Below are 22,358 nucleotides of genomic sequence, written 5' to 3'. Positions count from 1 at the left end.
AAATAATATAAAATATACCTTGTATATTTTTGGCTCATCATGCCTTTAAAAAGCTTCTCAAAACACATTCCAGGCAAGAGATTGAAATAAATCCTTGCACCTTCTTAGTAGGCCCAGTAGCTGGCAGTTTTCAACCATTTAAAGTAAATAGAAAGTTGGTTCTTTGCTAAAGAAGTACATCCATGAGGTATCTAATCTTCGTGCAACTCCCCCAGTTTCAGTAACTGCTGAATGCTCAGGAACATGTCAGTGTAGCCATTTGCTTGTCAGTTTGGGTGACCCAAACAGGACCTCACATCACAGAGATTTATTCCTATAAGATAAGGATGATGCTTTTGATACCGGTATCTATCTTCCTTAGGTATGACTTTCTCATCTCATGATGATTTCATCCTTTATGGAGTTGATTGCATGTTCTGAATGCCCAACTCCTGTTTAGTTGGCAGTAGAGGGCACAGAGGAGAGGAAAGTGAGGAGGATCTATGTTTCAGACTTCAACCATTTTCTGATAAACTCAAAGAATTACATATAACTCTGACAACAGTAAGCTTCTGCATGAGTAATGGCTGCAGAAGGTTATATAAAGGATGGCGACAAGAAGAATAATAATGATAGAAGTGATGAAATCCATATAAGAGATAGTAATTTGGTAGCATTTAGGCACTGAATGTTGCAGTCAGAATCCTTGGATCGTAGCACAAGTGAACAGCAAAAACATTTTTACATATTTAACACTTAACATTTTATTGTCAATAAAACATATAAAACATACAAAATGTAGGTCTCACAATACAGATAAGTAGGTTAATAAGAGTCCATCTTGTCTCAATGATCTGGTTTGTTTTCCCTTCACTAGAAGGGAGAAGCAGAAGAGGGTGCAGTCCATTGCTTACTATTAAAAAAAAATCCAATACACAACTTCAGACAGATATATTGAAAAATGATGCAAAATTCAAAGTTACTTACGGTACCATAATTAGCTGAGCTGCAGAAACTTTTAAGGAGTTTAAGAGGAACCCTTGATTGTGTGCTCTACAAACAGAAGATCAGTAGCTTCGGTTGTAGTGTCCAAAGAAGTCGAAATTGTGGTGAAAATGCAGTTTCTGTTGGCCTAAAGAAAGTATGGTATAAAAACCACATGCTAAGAAACAAAAAGAATACTTCTTGACAAGTCAACAGCACTCTGAAGATATAAATATCAACACCCCAGAAAAGGGCTGTTTTAGGAATGACAGAAGGAAAAGTTTGAGACTGGGAAGTTTCACAGTAGATTAGTTTGTGATCCATTCCTTTTTTCCATATTTTTCTTCAAATACATTAGCTTCTCCTGGCCATCAAAAAAATCTGCATCCAAACATCTAAGCAGAACATCAGCAGATTAGCAGGTTGTGCATCTTTACTGTGTGCTACAATCAGGGGCTTTATCTCTGTCTGAAGTCCCGAACAAGTGCTTAAGATGTTCTTCTGTGGACTCTGTGCCCAGAGGTTGTGTATCTGTACAGAAGATAAGAACATTAAAGCTTTTCTCAGTTAGACAAGCAGCAGGAATACAGTGATTTAATCTTGATTAGTGTGTTGTACATCAGCTATGAAAGCTTTCCTCTGAGGAGCTTTGTGTTGTGAGGAAAACTGTGCTATTACCAAATTGGCCATCACAAAGCCAACAATGAGTCATGTTCTTTCTGGAAGTCTGCTACTAATACCTCAAAATCTGGCTACTCTTTTAACATGTCTGCTGGGGCCTTCTGAAAATGAGGGCAGAAGGTCACTAAAAGTCAGCAGGCCAGATATAAGAAATATGAAGTGAGGCTGAGGAACAGAAGTTCTCATCAAAACAGGCTATTATTGCAGCTGGAGCCAGGCAGAGTAGCACATGCAACAAAGACTAAAATCTACCATGTTAAAAAACTTCAGAAAAAAGTTAACCAGCAGTTAACTTTATATAGTTGTACCAGAAATCAGTGCTAAACCAATGTAAAGTTTAAAAGCAAAACATTTTAGAGCACCAGCTATCTAATACCAATATTTTGCTGACTCACTTTTAAAAGTCACTCATCAACACTTCCACTGCAGAAAAGGAAAAAAAAAAGTTTGTATATTCTTCAGCAGGTGAAGGATTCATTTTGGTATTTCAATTCTGTAGAGCATACAGAAGCTTCACAGGTCAGATTGTCATCTTTTCAACAGTCATATGACAGACCATTCAGGAAAAATTATCATGCAAGTTTAAGATCTCAGGCCATCCCTTACATTTTGCATCTTCCAATAGTATAGGACACTCCCACAGTTACGCACCTGTTAGCACACCCAAATTGGAATTATCAAAGAAATTCGTTGGACAAGTCAGAGGCAAAGGCTTTGGAAGGTCCTGAGTCACTGTTTCCTGAGAAACAGTTTCCTTGCAGGGTGAAGGCATTTGCTCTTTAAAGAAATAGGACACTGCCTTCTTTGGAGACCTTGGTATTGTCTCTTGAGTAGTTTCTCTTGAGGATCGTTCTCTCCATTTTAGTGCTCTTTCTTTCCATTTCCTGAGTTCCTCTTTCAGCTGAAGTTCATCACTGCAAAGAAAAGAACCCCAGCATTCAATTAAGAAGCATTTAAAGCAGTTTCTTTAAGAAAAAAGTCCTGAACAACAGTTCCTGTATTTTCAGATGACATATGACAGGCATGGCAGTACAATAGCTGTCTATCTTGGTTTCAGAAGATTTTTTTGAAGCTGAAATTCCTTCCAACATACAACTCAAGTCTATCTTCCAGCATTTAAGATTCTTGAGAAAGCAAGCAGTTTAAAGTTCAAAAGGCCTTTATAGCTTTTTGAGCCATAAAACACTAGCTTTAAATAAAAATTTGTGACGTGAAATGCAAAATTCATGGTTACTTGCTTCCATAGTCTCCCAGAAACAAACACTAATGATATACATAAATACAACAAATTATTTGACATGCTGCTAGTCAGCTGTCCACTTACCTCAGTAGAAGGTCATTTTGTTTCTTCAGCTGCAAGTTCTCTCTCTGTAGCTTAGCTTGTTCAGATTTTAGAACAAGTATTTGTGTGCTCTGCACAATACCACTGCCACCACCACAAGTAAGGGGTATTGGAGATTGCTGAGGATCTGCTTCTTTCAGCACTAGAAAACAGATTTATACATTTGTGTGTGCTTATTCGGAGAGTGCTTAAAACCAAACAAATACCAAACCAATTTTTTAGCGTAATCCTTCTTGTGGTCTTATATGTAAAACCTCACTGGGTTACAAGTGCCATTACAACAGTTAGTCTTTTTTACACAAAATACACCTCCCAGTATTCACATTGCCAGGGAAATATTAAGAAACATGACAGATTCCTCACTGGGCCATTTAAAGGCAAACTACTTATTGTTCCAGGTATGTCATAGCTTTGATTAGAACTAGATATTCATATGTCAAGGAGAAAGTGGCAACACGAGTAACCACCACTGCCGCTTATCCCTCCACAAGGGCAAATGTAGCTGGAGAAAAACACAACTGCTGTGATTCTAATGCAGTTCATATGCAGCTGGTGTAATCTACTTTCCACTTCATCTTCCAATGCACTCAGTTCTCCTCATATCCTTTAAGTGCAAGGCCTGCATCTCAATCTGGTCTTCAAACATTTAACCTCAAAACTCAAGTGTTTAACGTGAAAGAGTCCCTTCTATTTATTTTGGATTTACCAGTAACATCTTGCTCTTGGTGTGCTCTTCTCAGTTCTTCTTTTAGCTTTGTTAACTGTTGTTCTCGGTGTTCTGCAAGGGCTTTATAATTAGCAAGTCTGTGTGAAGCAGGAAGGGAAAAAAAAATCAGAAAACCTCAGTTTAATAGTTGGTACAGTTTCAGCTGAATTCCAATGAGCAATCAAATACAAGACAAACTCATGTTATACAAGAAAAACTACATAAATCTGGTTATCAGATTTTATTTAAAGTGCACCCAAAAGTTGGACTAATTCTTCTTGGTGTACCCCTTCTCTCTAAATGAAATAGAGAATGCTTTCAGTTAGTGCTTTCCCCTTGCCTTCTTTTCAGAACAGTTATTTAATTTTTGGCTGAACACGGTTGATTGAGAAATTTTGGTGGGTGTATAGGGAGAAGTTTTGTAAGCAGCCCAAGATGCATATAGATTTTACTTTCTCTAACCACCATAAAAACTTACAACACCTCAAGCTGAATACTTACTACTTATTATGTGGGAAAAGAGCAAAGTAGAAACTAAGAATGGAGTAGTTGAGAATTGTAAGAAGATAAAATTTGAACTTACTTCACTTCAAAGGAGTTGGATTGTTTCATTCTTTCCAGATCACATTTTACCAATTGTGTTTTTAGGTGGTCAATTTCTTCTTTGTACAGCTCAGCACCTTTATCTAATTTTGCCTGAAAATAAAATGTTTAGTACAAATAAGGGCTTTTTACTTAGCGATGAACTTAAGGGTTGTTTACCTTGTATCTTTACTATGATCTGCTAGATTTTGCAGAAGACCAGGAGCAGGAAGTTATTTTTCACAAAGGTGGCTCACATTACCAACCAGCACTATAGAAGCGGTTAATATCCTACTCTGGTGTATTACATGCCAACCACATTTGAGCAAGTTTTGCTGACTTCTGAGCAGATATATATCTGGGAATTTTAAATTAGCATGCAACTATATCACATTGAGTAAATAGTTCATGCTTCAGTTTAAAAGTGTTAAATAGTTTGAAGTGTTTCAGAAAGGCATCGCATACAAGTGATAAGTTTCTAGTATCATAATATGGATTCAAAATGTTGCCACTGAAGGTTGCACTGGTAGAATGCAGAACTGCTTGCTAAACAGGCAAGTGGAATTTACTCAAGGAATGCCATACAAAGCAAATACATTGACTATGGAGAGCTAAGTTTCACCTGTAACTATTGTCAAGCATGCTTTGTGTCTTTCATCAGAGAAAGAAGAGTGAAGTATTTTGCTCATACCTGAAGACTCTGCTTCTCTGTTAAGGCAGTCCTGAGGCAATTATCCATCTCATTCAGTTTGGCTTGCAGTTGAGTGAGCTCACTTGTCTCTGTTCTTATTCTTATCTGAGCTTGTAGCTTGCTTATCATGTCCTCTTTCTCTTTGACACTTTCTCCTACTTCATATATTACATTTTCTAACTTCTGAATTTTCACTTCCATAGCCTATTGAGATACATCAATCACTCAATTATAAGCAGTTATGTTAAAAGACAGTAACAGCAAATGGTCATATTCTTAGGAAAAACTAGCAAAAACCCAAACCAAACACAAAAAAACCCAACACTACAGGCTCTATAGCAACTATTTATGTCCAGGTAACTGTTTTGTGTCATCTTTTAATAGTCTAGAACACTCATGTCTAAGAAAAGAAAAAAGTGCTTTGGAGAAGGGTAACTGTGGCATAAAAAAAGAGAAAGAAATGAGTTCTGAATTCCTGTGATTAAATAGAGAATTCTTCTCCAGCTTCATATCTGACATAGTGAATACCATATACTCACAGGAAGCATCAAGACTATCACCCTATTAAAGTCAACACTTCAAAAGCAAATAAGGCTTTCATATAATTTCTAAACTGAAAACCTATTTATGTACAGAAATCAGGCTATTAAAATAATCATGTTACAAGCAAGAGCTCAAAATTCCACTTTGGAAATAAAAGACCTACTAAAATAAGGTGTACTCTATTTGTATTGTGGTGGCATAGATTTACAGTTGCCATCAATACTTATTTTCAGTTTGGAGTACTCTCCCTTAGAAAGCAAGCATCAAAGAAGTTCTTAGGGGCAAATATTGGTACCTTTTTATCTTGTTCTGCAGTCTTTAATTTATTATGAAGCCTATAATTTTCTTCTTCTAATGCCAGAGTGGAAGAGCCACCAGGGGCCAGTTTTTCTTTTAGAGTGTTTAGATCCTGAAGCAACTCTTCATTTTTCTCTTTTCTCTCTTTTAATTCAGCATCAGCATTTTTACTGTAATTAGCAGTTCTGGCATCCAGCTCTGAAGAAAGTTCAAGGAGTATCTGAAAATCAGAAGCATCAGACACCATAATTTTAAATAATTTTTTAATCTGCTAGAAATATGTCAAGTGAAGAAACAGGAAGTACCTTAGCCTGTATTATTTTCACATTCTTGTTCCGGTGCCCTATTTGACAATGCTTGCTGTCAAATGGTAACATTATCACTCAAAAGAACAGTTTCAAGAGAGGGAGGCAGGAAGGGACACAAGAGAAGATGACAGTGTATTGCAGGTTCACCAGTATTTTTGCATTAACTCAGCGTCTAATATTAGAGAAACAAAAGGAACTATATTGGGAAGACTTCTTTAAAGTCAGCCACAGAAAACCATAATTATTCACTGATTTTTCTAACTAGAATATATACACTGACTAAAGGAAATCAAACTTACACATTGGACTGTTCTAGAAACCCACATGTTTAACATGTCAGATAAATAAAAACATCACAATTGTCAGGAAATGACAATGTTTACTAGATTTTTGTTTGCTTGTTAATATTAGGGTCAGGGAATTCTTCCAAAAACCTTGCCAACACTGCAAAATCCCAAAAATATCAAGATTCACTATTGACTCTACAGAAGAAACTTTTTAAAATAGGCTAAACTTAATATTTAATCAGAAAGATGAAATATTGTGAAATTCTGTTCATGATGCACTAAACTCTGAAAAATGCTGGTCAGGTTTCCAAAAGAGGAAAGCAGTAAGCATAAGAAAGAAAGGAGTGTAAATATAAATTTAACTGAGTTTCAAATATGGCTATAGTACTTTTGATAAAGTTTGGCAAGAAAAGCAACATTTACCAGAATTCAGATTAACAAAACCCCAAATAAACAACCCCACACCCCCTCACATTTATTACCTAGAAAGTCTTCTAGAAAGCAAGTTTTTCACTTTATAAAAAACTTTAAAAATCTTTTAAGTATTCCTACATCTTACAGTTAAAGTATAATTAAGTGCTGATAATAAATGAATGATCATTTAAGAGCCATTTCAGTGTTTTTTTCAATCATAGGCATTCACAGAGTGTTTACACAAAATATATTTCTGATTCCAGAACATTTAATTATACCTTTACTTTAGGAGTCCAGAATTTAAAGACTTGCAAGAGTCTTTCATTATCTTTCTTTAGTTCTTCTTTCAGTTCCTCTGCATCCCAGTGAGTTCCTGAACAAGCTTCCCAGAACTGTATTGTTTCTTTTCTAGCACTTTCTTCCTGCTGTAACTCTGCTTCTATGCAGAGAAGTTCATTTTCCATTTCTGATACATCTTTGAGAATGCTCTTATAAAGAAAAAAAAGGGAATTAAAATTTCAGTACTGGTTTGATTATCATATGTCTAAATACACCTTCTGTCCTCTCAGCTATCAGTATAGCAGGAAATCCATTTTAGCATCTAATTGTCATATAAAAGGAGTTTTGTTAAGATTCAAAATTACACCTTATTGGGAAAGCAAGAAAACCTACATTCCTAAAGAACAGGTCATCTTGGTACTGGATAGTATGTATTGGAAAGGGCAAATTAGTAAATAACATTCCCACTATTTTCTAACCTTTTAATTTTATTTTCAGCTGCTTTACGAAGCAAAATCCTCTTATTATAGGACTAGCAGCATAAAAAAATAACTCTACTCCTTCACCCCCTCTTTAGAAAAGTTTTAACAGATAAATCCACTGCCATTAGATTCCCACCACCACATGAACCCATGCCTTGGAGTTTTGGGTTTTTATGTCTATTTTTTTTACCAAATATTACCTCTACATCCAAGTGCAAACTCTGCAGCTCTTCACTGCTGTTTAACTCTTGAGATGATACTTCATTCTGCTTTGTATTCATCTTCCTGAGATATTGAATCTGGGATTGTAGGTCATCTTGTCTTCTCTTTTCCTCAAACAACTCAATTTCATACTTGTGAACAGTAGTGTGGTACTCTCTTCTCTTTGTGCAAACAGAGCTGAACAGAAGCTGTTGCAGAAGCACAGAATGTATTAATGAGCCTGTTTTAAACTGGTACCCTGCATCCACCCAAAATACAGTATTTTATAATTCAATCCTTTTACTCTCTGAACCTCTAAATGCCCAGGATAACTAACACATAACCAAGAAAATCAAGTTCACATGTGCATTATAGTAATGGCATGTAAAACTTTTATCTGAGACAGCACTTTTCCACTACACTATTTTTTGTAGACTCCAAAAAAAGCCAAGAAGTCTAAAAGGCTCTAGACAGCCTTCAACAAATCTAAACTTTGAAAAACAAAGTGTTCTTTGTTATATTTATTTTCTCTTGGAGTTGTGAAAGGTGCAAATTATAATATTGCTGTGCTGATTCAAAACTTTATTCTAGCAGAGCTCACTAGTTAAATCTTAAGCATCTTTAACCATGAAAGTTAAAAGCCATCTATGGAAAAAAATTGAACCTAAAATGGCTGGGTTAAGTTATAAAATGAGGCTCTTTGGAATATTAGTCAGCTTGCAAGTTAATGGGTAGCTGTAGACATCACTGACTCTCAAGAACCTCACCCTCTCTCTCCAGGCCTGTGCATGTTTCCATGTTGAAACCCAGAAAAAACCCCAGCCCTTAATATTTCATGGTAAATAAAGAAACAGAAAAAACTCTGTCATATACTGTACTTCTGCATATGTTAACAGGAATTCTTTCCCAACTACTCTTAACCTTTTTGCTAATAATTTTAGTCCAGAGGAGAAACTGATTCCAAACTGGGAAAGATCTTCAAGGCTGTCAAATCAAACTACCTGGATAGTTTAGCAGAGTAAGCATGCATCTCCAAGCCATCTTGCATGTCTCTTTCCCCCACAGAGAAAGTAATCTATTATTTGATTTATAGAGTACAGAAAGGAAATTCCATTTTCCAATTAAAATGGAATAACATTAATTAAATAATCCTGTGCAAAACAGCTGAACTACAGTTAAAAACTAAGTTTGATTTACATAACTAAGTAGTTGCAGTTTTCTAAGATTGTACAGCAACTACTATCAACTTATTTTCTCCAATGTATGGATTCTCCAAACCCAAGCTAGAGTAAAATCCTAGCTGTTACCATTGAGAGCTTATTTAAAAAAACCTAAACCCAAATCCAAGTGATATGAAGCATCCACATATTCAGCATTATAAGTTGGTACCTTCAATTTGGTCAATAACTTCTGGAGACGAGTATTCATTTCCTCATTTTTAGTTTGAAGTGTTTTGACTTGTTTACTGTGCTCCAGTGTAAGCTGAGGCAGTATCACAGCTATCAGTGCTTTCTGACTGTTCAGTTCACTCTTTAGCTTAAGAGACACTGTAGAGAGACATTCATATCTCTTCCCCATATTTGGGAATTTCTCAAGAAGCTCCTAAATGCAAGAGAAATAAATGAATTTGTTCATAATAAGGAAAAGTGTGATTAGCTATAAACAGAAACATAAAGTAAATTACCTGACTTCAGGACTAACCCCTACGGTATGTACTAGTTTTACAACAGGAAAAGTTATGATTAAGGCTTCAGTTTTGACTTGCCACAGGGATAAGAAAAAAACAAATCCAGGCACAAACCCAGATAATTTCTCAGTTTTCCAGCAAGTAATTTCACAAGCTCAAATTCTCTTTGTGGTTTAGATTGCCTGGCCACATCGAGACTTGTAAATCAGGCAGGGAAAAAAAATCCCTATTAGCAAGTTTTCCAGCTGGTCTTCTGTCAGGATGGACTCCCAGGTTTATCTGCTTCTTCTTTCTTGAAGGAAAGGGCTCATGAAGTGGGTCCTAGCACTATGCCATGAAAAGGAAGCTGTGAACAAGCAGTGAGCAGGCTCAGTAGCACTACAGGCTTGAAAACCCAGTAAACTGCAACTCCAGAATCATCTTTAATAGTCTATGTTACACATTTTAAAATAAGTATAAAACTCCCCTGACATACTCTCTCCATCATTGCTTCTTACTTGAAAGAATAAAGATTCACCAGTTTTCTTAACTCTTCACCTCACAGTAAAAACACTGGAACATTGGGAAGAGGCAGACAAGATCCTATATACTACAGAAGTCAAAAGGGGCGAGTGCTCTTAAAAGGGGTCAGCTGATGTTAACTCCATTATGATTTAACTTTATAAGCTGTGCTGGTATTTTGTTTTCCATTGATTTGTGGTTCTTAAATAAAGTTCTATGTTACTGTAGTAGAGTTTAAACTCTGCTCTTTGTAGTTTAAAGGTTGTAAGGACTTCTTTTGTTGAATTGCAGTTTATTTCTTCATTGTAATTTAGTACTTTGGGTTTTGTAGGGCTTTGTTGTTGGTTGTAGTTTACTTTTTCATTGTAATTTTATTTCTTTTTGTTTGGGTGCCAGATGTGACAATGTAGAGCAAGAGTCCCCAGGCAGTGCAAAGGAGAGCCCTTTACTGCAAAACCCAGGCCTTTTTAAGCAGTTAGCCAGTTATCAGTTTCACAGCTTTAAGGCACAACAAGCCCAAGTCAACCAACCACCATACACCACGATGGGGACACATGGCAGTCACACAGCACGTGTCTCACGTCTCTGTACCCCACTGTACCCCTATTCCAGCTGGGTCACTCTCCCATAGTTCCCTGCTACTTAGCCAAAGTAGCAGGCCTGAGCCACGATTTTAAAAGGTTAACAAGGCCCTTATTTTATAAGGCTTTACCTATATGCAACAATACACATTCATAAATCCTGGTTTATTTTGGCTTTTGGCAGGTTACTAGTACTTCTCATATCTGTGAAAATATACTCAAAAGGTCTGAGGAATTCCTCATTTGATGGCAGAAGCACTTTAATGAAATTATTTTATTTACATCAATTTAGTATTTGATGGGGAATAATGGAAGGGAGGATTTGGTGGGGGATTTTACAAAACCAAAATGGCAAAGTGCTTCTGTTTGAGGTTCAACAAAGGGAACTGCCAAATCACAACACGCCCCCATGCAGTCCTACATGCTGTGGGAATAGTGTCTGGAAAGCTTCCCAGCAGGAAAGGACCTCGGGGGCACTGGTCAACAGCTGGCAGAACATGAGCCAGCATGTGCCCCACTGGCCAAGGTCATCCTGGATTGTGTCATCAGTAGTGTGGCCAGCAGGACTAGGAAAGGGATCGGCACTAGCAAGGCCACACCTTAAATCCTCTGTTTAGTTCTGGGCCCCTCACTACTGGAACATCATTGTGGTGCTGGGGAGTGTCCAGAGAAGGGCAATGGAGCTAGGGAAGAGTCTGGAGCACAAGTCCTGTGAGGAGTGTGTGAGGGAATTGGGGGTGTTTTTGCCTGGAGAAAAGAAGACTGCAAGAAGACCTTACCACTCTACAACTGCCTGACAGGAGGGCGTAGCCAGGTGGGGGCTGACCTCTGCTGTCCAGTAACATGTGCTAAATTGCACTAAGGGAGGTTTAGACTGATTATAAAGAAAAAATTCTCAGTTGAAAAGGCTGTCAAGTACTGGAACAGGCTGCCCAGGAAAGTGGTGGAAGCACCCTCCCTGGAGTTACTTCAAAGATGTGTACATCTGGCACTTAGGGACACAGTTTAGCAGTGATCATGGCAGTGCTGGTTTAAGGGTTGAAATGTATAATCTAAGAGGTCTTTTCCAACCTAAGTGATTCTATGATCCTACATGACTAGATATTTTCATTGGGGTGGCTGCACAGTAATGAAAGTAAGTGAGATATTCTGTGAACATTAAATTGATGTGCAATCACTGAACAATAACAGCAAATCAACTGATCCCATGGTATAGAGCATCTTAGTAAGATATGCAAACCAAACCACTTTATACATAATGCACAAAAGGCTTATGCTTCATGGTGAGTGTCATTAAGTACCTATGTGCATCCTTACAACAAACAGAAAAATAAGCTTACCTTAATTTTCAAGGTTTTTTCTTTCAAGTTGTCATCAGCCACCTCCTTTGCAATATCCACTGGGTCTACCTGAATATTGTTCAGGTTTCTCTGCTTCAGTTGTTCTAAAGCATCTTCCAGTTTTGCCTTGGTTTCAACACACTAAAATAAAAACACACTTATTTAAGTAGCAGTCAAGACCGGAAGTTACGAGTCACTCAGGTATGCTAATTGCAACACTCACCATCTCAGAATTTCTTTGCAATTCTGTCTTGAGCTGGTCCCGCTCAGACCTGACATCCCGAAGAAGTTTTTCTAGCTCATCTTTTTCATGATTAACTGATGAGATTTGTTCTTTAAGTTGTAAAGAGTGACTAGTTCTTTCAGCTAATAACTCGTCCTTCTCACATGCTACACTATTTAGGGTCTCAGTTAATTGCTGAATCTACAGTGAATAGTGGAGAAAAACAAATCACAATTTGGTGGTTGCCGTCTTTATGCATCCTATGAAGTAGTCAAATCCAAAAATCACAATTTTTAATTACTATAATCACACCAGTAGAAAGAAAAGTTTAAAAATAATTTTAGTGTTCTAAAAACATTGAAAAAAATTTACAAGGAAGAGGAATAGCGTGACACCCAGAAAACTCTACATCAACTTTGGTCTCCTGTAAAACAAGAGGAATCAAAGGAAAAGGCAATCAACCTATACCTACATCACAACAAAATTAAAATAGAAGATGATCATTAAAAATGGACAATGCACTTGTATTTCCTCTACTGAAAAGTAAGATTTGTTAAACTGAAGCAAACCTCAAATACACATTTTGATCTAAAAAGCAAAAATTTTGACAGGTGAAAAGCTCAAAAGCAAACACTATGAAAAGAATGAGTTGACAAGAACTAAATGCAAGACCTTCAAACATAGTCTGGCATTCAGAAAGTGTGCAAAGAACCAAGGATTCAAAACCAGTTAAGTCCATGCTGTCTACAGAGTGCCTTTTAAAAGTTGGAAGACATGTACAAGTACTAATTAAAAACGCATACATATGGCAAACTCACATTCATTCCAAAACTGGAACAATCCAATGGGTTACAAGGTGGAGACCACTAGACAATATCATTACTAAATATCAGAATCCAAACTCAGACAAAATTTTTTGGCTATGTTCATGTTTGTTTGCAAACCATAAAAATGATGCTCTGAGAATTAAAAATCAACAAGTTCATAAAAAAGTTTAGCATATCCGTAAGAAAACATCAGAATACATAAAAGTGACTAAACACCAACACTCCTCACCTTGCTCGTTAGGCTGTCCTTCAAAATCTCTGCCTGCCTCTGAACCTTTAGCAAGTGTTCTTCCCTTTCTTTATAAGTCTCTACCATTTGCTGAAGCTCATCCTTCTCCTGGTTAAGTAAAGTGATGCTCTCAAGCTGCTGACACACTTGCTCACTCATTGCCTTTTCAGTTTGCTGCTTTTCTGCCAGGAGGTTGCCATACTCAGCTGAGACACGAGTCAGGTTTTCAGTGACTTCAGTGAGCTGGAAAGAACAAATCCAAACCAGTATTGGTATTTATAGTCACTTCCTGCAAGGCCAAAACTAAATTGATGCCTCAGAGAAAATACAACCATAACGAATGATAAGTTCCTAAATGCTCTTGTGAACCCGGCAATGAGGTTTGGATTGAAGAGTGTTGTTGCATCATCATCCGGAAGCACTGTCAGTACCGACGGTTGTTATAAATGGATTGTTTTAAGGAAGACACTATGGCAGTAAAACTTTGGGGGAAGGCCAAAGACAAAATTTTGCTGAAAAGCTCATCAAATGTCAGTGCTTCTGGCTCAGTGGAAGTCAAAAGTAAAATGGAAAAATACAAGACATTCTACGTCCATAAAAATGACCCTGTTGTTGTATCCGTATGAGACATCACAATATGCTAAAATGAAGCCTACAATCCAGTGTCTTCAGAAATGAAAACAAGGAGTAGAGAACAAATTCATAATAGTGAAACAAATTAAAGAATGAGTTAAGCTTCACAAAATTGCCCAAAGATCTTCAGAATTAGAGAGTCAATTTACATTATTAGAATGCATAAAATTTAAGACTGGGAAAATAGAGAGAAATTAAAGTGCATTGTTGATTTTAAATAATGGTCAGCCATTTAGAACCCACACATATTTAGTTATAAATAACGGGTTTCCTTATTAGATGTATTAGACCCCTAGGAATGGATGTCTGCAGTAGACACGGGCAGCCAAACCCAGCAGAACTTGTAATTTTCTTGACAAAACTGCTTCTGACCTTCTGCTGCAGTTCATCAGTTTTTTCTTTCAATGCCTCTTGCACCTTCGAGAGCATGCAAAGCACCAAAGATAAAAAACCCAGGTAAGCCCATGCTGTCTAAAAAGCGCTGTTATAAAAGTTGGAAGACATGTTCAAGACCTGAATATTGTATTAAATATGCACTCATCAGATAAATTCACACTCATTCCAAAGCTGGAACCATTCAATGGGTTACAAGGAGACCAATAGACAGTGATATTACTAAATGCCAGTAAAGCAACTTAGACAAAATCCTTTGCCCATGTTCACACTTGCTTGCCAAGCACAAAAATGACACCCTGAGAGTTAAAAATTAAATAGGATTGATATGGAGAAAGAATTTGGCACACCCGTGACAAAACGTCAGAATACATAATAGAGACTAAACACCAACACCCCTCACCTTGCTCGTTAGGCTGTCCTTCAAAATCTCTGCCTGCCTCTGAACCTTTAGCAAGTGTTCTTCCCTTTCTTTATAAGTCTCTACCATTTGCTGAAGCTCATCCTTCTCCTGGTTAAGTAAAGTGATGCTCTCAAGCTGCTGACACACTTGCTCACTCATTGCCTTTTCAGTTTGTTGCTTTTCTGCCAGGAGGTTGCCATACTCAGCTGAGACACGAGTCAGGTTTTCAGTGACTTCAGTGAGCTGGAAAGAACAAATCCAAACCAGTATTGGTATTTATAATCACTACCTGCAAGGCCAAAAATAAATTGATGCCTTAGAGAAAATACAACCATAATGAATGATAAGTTCCTAAATGTTCTTGTGAACCCAGCAATGAGGTTTGGATTGAAGAGTGTTGTTGCATCATCATCCAGAAGCACTGTCAGTACCTATGGTTGTTATAAATGGATTGTTTTAAGGAAAGTTTACTGCTGTAGTAAGCCAAAAAAGACAAAATTTTGCTGAAAAGCCAATCAAACATCAGTGTATCTGACTCAGTGGAAGGCAAAAGTAAAATGTGGAAAAACGTGCAAGACATTCTAAATCCATAAAAATGCCTCAGTTGCTGTATCCACAGTTGACATTACTGAGTGTTAAAAATGAAGCCTACAATCCACAGTGTATTCAGACATGAAAACAAGAACTTAAGGAACAAATTCATAATAGTGTACTAAGTTAAAGAATGAGTTATTCTCTCGTGAAGTTCCTCAAGGATCTTCTGAATTACATTATTGGATTGAATAAAATTATTACTGGGAATTTGGAGAGAAGTTAAAGTGCATTATGTGCTCCAAATAATATTCAGTCATTCAGCACCAAGACATATTTAGTTATAAAAAATGGGTTTCCTTATCAGATGTATGAGCCCTAGAAAAGGAAGTATGCAGTAGACATGAGCTGCCAAACCCAGCAGAACTTGTAATTTTCTTGACAAAACTGCTTCTGACCTTCTGCTGCAGTTCATCAGTTTTTTCTTTCAATGCCCCTTGTGCCTTCAAAAGCTGATTTTCTTTCTCTGAAATATTTCCTTTCAGCTCCACAATCTTCTCCTGAAGTTGTCCAAGGGATTCATGAGTACATCTCAACTCTTCCCGCATCTCAGAGTTCTTTGGACACAATTAAAGTACATTAACACCTGAACAACACTTGCAAAAGCTAAGCAGTCTACTAAAGCTGTTCTCCTATGGGAGGAGAACTACTTTTATTACCTTGCTAATTGTCTCCTGTAGAGTTTCTTTAAGCTGGTCTTTCTCATTCTGGAGATTTTCCAGTTGCATTTTAAAATCCTCCTCATCATCATCATCTCTTTCTGTCTGGGTGCTGACTTCCTGGGAGTCATGTGGTTTTGGAGTAACATCTGCTCTCTCCATTTTTACAGATTCCCCTTGATATTCACTGGCCTTGGCTTCCTCCATTTCATGCAATCTCCGTTGTGCCTGGTTCAGCTCTTCTCTCAGAAGAAATAACTCTTGCTCCATAGATTGTCCTTGAATCTGTGGTATCTATTTTGTAAGAGATTCAAATAAACACATTCAGGATGCAGCTTTAGGAAAAACTCATCTGACACCACAGACAGGATGATTATGTACAACAGACAGCAGAACTGCTTTAGACAGATTGGTACTCTTTTAGAGTATTAAAATTTGATCAAATTCCTTATTCAATTTAAGTTTCGTGAAATAAGAGACATGTGAAAATAAAACTTGAAGCAAGAACTTATTTTAGAAGTTATCAGAAATTTCACTGTCTTAGTTTTAGCATAGTGAGGAATAGCAACAACAAATAAGCTCCATAGCAAACCTCTCCCATCTCAAAACTAGAGACCTTATCTCTTTTTCTTGTCTCAGCAGTATAAAGTGCTATCTAGGCCCAGAAAACTATTTACTTGAATTTTGTCCATGGCATCTTAAATATTAAAATAAATGCATAGAGATTATTTTACTTATAGGTTAACATTATATATGTATATATATATAAATATATATATATATATCCACCCACACACAGAAGTACAGTCAGCACATGCAGTTATATCAAGTGTTGAGTGCTATGTCCCATCCACTGAAAAAGGAAAGAAGTCAGTTCTACACAGACTGTAAAAAAAGCATAATGACCCTTTCCAGATGAGCATTTATAGCTTCAGATTACTTGATTATTACAACCACATCCATGTGCAGATCAATGTAGAACATCATTATCCAGTATCAATATTTTACTTACAGAAAAACATTTGTCACATCATGGTACTAGATGTCCATAGGTAAATAAATGGAGGCATTATATATCAAGTAAACAATAAATCTGCTGTTTAATGGTCTGCAGTAAAGTAACACAACATTACTGCAGTCTTTTGCAATTTTTTTTCAATGAAGAAAAAGTTTAAGTAAGCAAGCTTCCCATTACAGATTTAGCATAATTACCGAAGTTCCTTCCCCAAGCTCCTCTTTTTTCAAAAGTAAACTGTCCAGCTTCTCCTGCAATGAATGGTTCTCTTGTGTAAGGAATATTATTTGTTCCTTTTGCAGCTGAAGCTGATCACTTTCTCTACAGATATTACTTCCTGATTTCTCCTCAGCCAGCTGATCTCTCTCTGATGTGATGATTTTCATTTCTTCTGTCATTTCTGAGATCTATTTAAAAAAAACCCAAAGACAGCATTTTCTTCAATCCAATATAAAATTAAATACCAAATTTTTGTTTCATCCACTCTCCTACAGTGTTCTTAACATCAAACCACTATAACCAAAGCAGAAAATCTTCCAAAGCAAACATGTTATTCAGAGTGTGAGAAGCACCAAGGATTCAAAATTTATTTAAGTCCATGCTGTCTACAGAGTGCCTTTTAAAAGTTGGAAGACATGTACAAGTACTAATTAAAAATGCATACATATGGTAAACTCACATTCATTCCAAAACTGGAACAATCCAATGGGTTGCAAGGTGGAGACCACTAGACAATATCATTACTAAATATCAGTATCCAAACATAGACAAAATTCTTTGGCTATGTATATGTTTGTTGGCAAACCATAAAAATGATGCTCCGAGAGTTAAAAATTAAATAGGATATATATGGAGAAAGGGTTTGGCACACCGGTGACAGAATACATAATAGTGACTAAACACCAACACTCCTCACCTTGCTCGTTAGGCTGTCCTTCAAAATCTCTGCCTGCCTCTGAACCTTTAGCAAGTGTTCTTCCCTTTCTTTATAAGTCTCTACCATTTGCTGAAGCTCATCCTTCTCCTGGTTAAGTAAAGTGATGCTCTCAAGCTGCTGACACACTTGCTCACTCATTGCCTTTTCAGTTTGTTGCTTTTCTGCCAGGAGGTTGCCATACTCAGCTGAGACACGAGTCAGGTTTTCAGTGACTTCAGTGAGCTGGAAAGAACAAATCCAAACCAGTATTGGTATTTATAATCACTTCCTGCAAGGCCAAAACTAATTTGATGCCTTAGAGAAAATACAACCATAACGAATGATAAGTTCCTAAATGCTCTTGTGAACCCAGCAATGAGGTTTGGATTGAAGAGTGTTGTTGCATCATTGTCCAGAAGCACTGTCAGTACCTATGGTTGTTATAAATGGATTGTTTTAAGGAAAGTTTTACTGCCGTAGTAAGCCAAAAAGGCAAAATTTTGCTGAAAAGCCAATCGAACGTCAGCGCTTCTGGCTCACTGGAAAGCAAAAGTAAAATGTGGAAAAACACGTAAAAAATTCAACGTCCATAGAAGTGCCTCAGTTGCCACAACCACAGTTGATAGGAGACATTACTGAGTGTTAAAAATGAAGCCTACAATCCACAGTGTATGGAGACATGAAAACAAGGAGTAGAGAACAAATTCATAATAGTGAAACAAAGAATGAGTTAAGCTCTCCCAAAGTTGCTCAAGGATCTTCAGAATTATATACCCATTTTACATTATTAAAATGCATAAAATTTAAGACTGGGAAAATACAGAGAAATTAAAGTGCATTGTTGATTTTAAATAATGGTCAGCCATTTAGAACCCACACATAAATATAATGGGTTTCTTTATTAGATGTACTAGACCCCTAGGAATGGATGTTTGCAGTAGACACGGGCAGCCAAACCCAGCAGAACTTGTTTTTAATTTTCTTGACAAAACTGCTTCTGACCTTCTGCTGCAGTTCATCAGTTTTTTCTTTCAATGCCTCTTGCACCTTCGAGAGCATGCAAAGCACCAAAGATAAAAAACCCAGGTAAGCCCATGCTGTCTAAAAAGTGCTGTTATAAAAGTTGGAAGACATGTTCAAGACCTGAATATTGTACTAAATATGCACTCATCAGATAAATTCACACTCATTCCAAAGCTGGACCAATCCAATGGATTACAAGGCGGAGACCACAAAACAGTGATATTACTAAAAGACAGTAAAGCAACTTAGACAAAATCCTTTGCCCATGTTCACGCTTGCTTGCCAAACACAAAAATGACACCCTGAGAGTTAAAAATTAAATAGGATTGATATGGAGAAAGAATTTAACACACTCGTGACAAAATGTCAGAATACATAATAGAGACTAAACACCAACACCCCTCACCTTGCTCGTTAGGCTGTCCTTCAAAATCTCTGCCTGCCTCTGAACCTTTAACAAGTGTTCTTCCCTTTCTTTATAAGTCTCTACCATTTGCTGAAGCTCATCCTTCTCCTGGTTAAGTAAAGTGATGCTCTCAAGCTGCTGACACACTTGCTCACTCATTGCCTTTTCAGTTTGTTGCTTTTCTGCCAGGAGGTTGCCATACTCAGCTGAGACACGAGTCAGGTTTTCAGTGACATCAGTGAGCTGGAAAGAACAAATCCAAACCAGTACTGGTATTTATAATCACTTCCTGCAAGGCCAAAACTAATTTGATGCCTTAGAGAAAATACGAGTAACACAATAAGCTCCTAAATGTTCTTGTGAACCCAGGAATGAGGTTTGGATTGAAGAGTGTTGTTGCATCATCATCCAGAAGCACTGTCAGTACCTATGGTTGTTATAAATGGATTGTTTTAAGGAAAGTTTACTGCTGTAGTAAGCCAAAAAAGACAAAATTTTCCTGAAAAGCCAATCAAACGTCAGTGTTTCTGACTCAGTGGAAGGCAAAAGTAAAATGTGGAAAAACATGCAAGACATTCTAAATCCAGAAAAATGCCTCAGTTGCTGTATCCACAGTTGACATTACTGAGTGTTAAAAATGAAGCCTACAATCCACAGTGTATTCAGACATGAAAACAAGAACTTAAGGAACAAATTCATAATAGTGAAACAAATTAAAGAATGATTTACACTCTCCTAAAGTTGCTCAAAGATCTCCAGAATTAGATAGCCATTTTACATTATTAGAATTATAAAATTTAAGACTAGGAAATTGGAGAGAGGTTAAAGTGCATTATGTGCTCCAAATAATATTCAGTCATTCATCACCAAGACATATTTAGTTATAAAAAATGGGTTTCCTTTTCAGATGTATGAGCCCTAGAAAAGGAAGTATGCAGTAGACACGGGCTGCCAAACCCAGCAGAACTTGTAATTTTCTTGACAAAACTGCTTCTGACCTTCTGCTGCAGTTCATCAGTTTTTTCTTTCAATGCCCCTTGTGCCTTCAAAAGCTGATTTTCCTTCTCTGAAATATTTCCTTTCAGCTCCACAATCTTCTCCTGAAGTTGTCCAAGAGATTCATGAGTACATCTCAACTCTTCCTGCATCTCAGAGTTCTTTGGACACAATTAAAGTACATTAACACCTGAACAACACTTGCAAAAGCTAAGCAGTCTACTAAAGCTGTTCTCCTATGGGAGGAGAACTACTTTTATTACCTTGCTAATTGTCTCCTGTAGAGTTTCTTTAAGCTGGTCTTTCTCATTCTGGAGATTTTCCAGTTGCATTTTAAAATCCTCCTCATCATCATCATCTCTTTCTGTCTGGGTGCTGACTTCCTGGGAGTCATGTGGTTTTGGAGTAACATCTGCTCTCTCCATTTTTACAGATTCCCCTTGATATTCACTGGCCTTGGCTTCCTCCATTTCATGCAATCTCCGTTGTGCCTGGTTCAGCTCTTCTCTCAGAAGAAATAACTCTTGCTCCATAGATTGTCCTTGAATCTGTGGTATCTATTTTGTAAGAGATTCAAATAAACACATTCAGGATGCAGCTTTAGGAAAAACTCATGTGATACCTTTGACGTGTTGTTTATGTACAATAATCAGATCACAAGTAATCCATAATAAACTTGGATTTTTAAGGTGCAGTCAATTACCACGATTCTTTTCTGTACCATGTTTTGCAAACATTTCACTGAAGCAAAAGTTTAAGTAAGCAAGCTTCCCATTACAGATTTAGCATAATTACCGAAGTTCCTTCCCCAAGCTCCTCTTTTTTCAAAAGTAAACTGTCCAGCTTCTCCTGCAATGAATGGTTCTCTTGTGTAAGGAATATTATTTGTTCCTTTTGCAGCTGAAGCTGATCACTTTCTCTACAGATATTACTTCCTGATTTCTCCTCAGCCAGCTGATCTCTCTCTGATGTGATGATTTTCATTTCTTCTGTCATTTCTGAGATCTATTTAAAAAAAACCCAAAGACAGCATTTTCTTCAATTCAATATAAAATTAAATGCCAAATTTTTGTTTGATTCTTTCTCCTAAAGTATTTATATAACAGCCTTCTGCAGTGTGTTGGGATCTGAGCTGCCATTGACAACCACGTGTTATACTTCTCATTGGGACTGTTATAAATCATGAAATTCCTTTTTTAAATATAAATCAGCCTCATTTCTACACTTAAGTAACCCTCATCTCCTCTTCCATTTCCCATCCAATGCCACCACTCAAATCCACAACCATGGGGCACACCAGTTAAGCAAAGCTTTATTGACTATACATTACATCTTGAAGGTCTACAGAAACAGCAGCAGCTGGTCAAGACTTGGATTAAGCAGTACTCTTTTTCCTGCCCACTTGCTATCAAGAGCCTAAAAAGTTTAAGGACATGCAGAAGAGACTATAAGCAGATTAACTGGGCTTGTTTTCATTATTGCATAAGGTTTTACCCGTATTTGGAGTTCTTCAATGGTCTTCCCTAGTGCTTCTTCAACATTCAGAATCTGAGATTCTTTTTCAGAAATACTTTTTTCCAACTTCTTGACAATTTTCTGGGATTCCTTCAGAGAATTTTGTGTATTTCTCAAATCTTCATGTGCCAAGATGTTCTTTAGAATACAAGAGAGAAAATCCACAAAGAAAATACATGCATTTTGTAATATTAGTAAGCATTCCTTAATTAAAAACGACCACACAAACTCCCACTCCCATATTCTTCTAAATATTTTAATATAGTTCATAAGTTTTTCTCCTACCATTGAAACAGTGTCCTTTATATCCTCTCTGAGTTGCTCTGTCTCAGCTTGGAGAAACTCCCCTTTTTGCTTCAGGTCATCTCTTTCCTGGGTTAGAGTTTTTATTTCTTCCTGACATTCTGTAAGCTGCTGCAAGACTGCCTGGATCTCCAAATCTTTTGCCTCAATTCTCACTTCACTAATCCTTTCTTCCGCTTTTAATTGTTCCAGTTCATTTAACTTCTGCTGAGTCCGAACAAGATTTTCTCTTAGCTCAAGAAGTTGTTTTTGATCTGCTTCTTTCTCTTCCACTTCTTTCATTTTGCAAGAGAGCTTTAGTTTGCAAAGGAAAAGGACAGACACTTTCATTGTAATGCAGA

At 37.0% G+C, this 22,358-nt stretch overlaps 1 protein-coding gene across 12 annotated transcripts in view; it reads right to left on the bottom strand.

Moving 5' to 3' along the window:
• Positions 1-717: 717 nt before the first annotated feature.
• Positions 718-22,358, bottom strand: part of CENPE (centromere protein E) — a 39,125-nt gene continuing 17,484 nt past the window's right edge. For 2 of the 12 annotated variants that reach the window (XM_085579004.1, XM_085579007.1), the window contains 26 exons: positions 22,000-22,311; positions 21,694-21,852; positions 20,995-21,204; positions 20,463-20,756; positions 20,202-20,360; positions 19,204-19,446; positions 18,777-18,821; positions 17,775-18,017; positions 17,056-17,265; positions 15,844-16,137; positions 15,583-15,741; positions 14,594-14,836; positions 14,170-14,214; positions 13,165-13,407; positions 12,109-12,309; positions 11,886-12,026; positions 9,166-9,378; positions 7,776-7,985; positions 7,093-7,302; positions 5,804-6,025; positions 4,966-5,169; positions 4,276-4,388; positions 3,693-3,790; positions 2,969-3,128; positions 2,296-2,558; positions 718-1,494 (listed from right to left, as the gene is read on the bottom strand). In XM_085579004.1, the coding sequence (XP_085435130.1) occupies positions 1,397-1,494; positions 2,296-2,558; positions 2,969-3,128; positions 3,693-3,790; positions 4,276-4,388; positions 4,966-5,169; positions 5,804-6,025; positions 7,093-7,302; positions 7,776-7,985; positions 9,166-9,378; positions 11,886-12,026; positions 12,109-12,309; positions 13,165-13,407; positions 14,170-14,214; positions 14,594-14,836; positions 15,583-15,741; positions 15,844-16,137; positions 17,056-17,265; positions 17,775-18,017; positions 18,777-18,821; positions 19,204-19,446; positions 20,202-20,360; positions 20,463-20,756; positions 20,995-21,204; positions 21,694-21,852; positions 22,000-22,311 (4,992 nt within the window). In that variant the 3' untranslated portion in view covers positions 718-1,396. The remainder of the gene's footprint in view (positions 1,495-2,295; positions 2,559-2,968; positions 3,129-3,692; positions 3,791-4,275; positions 4,389-4,965; positions 5,170-5,803; positions 6,026-7,092; positions 7,303-7,775; positions 7,986-9,165; positions 9,379-11,885; positions 12,027-12,108; positions 12,310-13,164; positions 13,408-14,169; positions 14,215-14,593; positions 14,837-15,582; positions 15,742-15,843; positions 16,138-17,055; positions 17,266-17,774; positions 18,018-18,776; positions 18,822-19,203; positions 19,447-20,201; positions 20,361-20,462; positions 20,757-20,994; positions 21,205-21,693; positions 21,853-21,999; positions 22,312-22,358) is intronic. The other 10 variants (XM_085579005.1, XM_085579009.1, XM_085579006.1 and 7 more) reach the window with 10 other exon arrangements.

Source organism: Lonchura striata, chromosome 4, assembly GCF_050655825.1.
Source record: "Lonchura striata isolate lonStrDom1 chromosome 4, ASM5065582v1, whole genome shotgun sequence".
In the NCBI taxonomy this organism is placed as follows: Eukaryota; Metazoa; Chordata; class Aves; order Passeriformes; family Estrildidae; genus Lonchura; species Lonchura striata.
The sequence above is the reverse complement of the archived record's forward strand: the minus strand, read 5'-3'. Positions and strand labels throughout refer to the sequence as shown.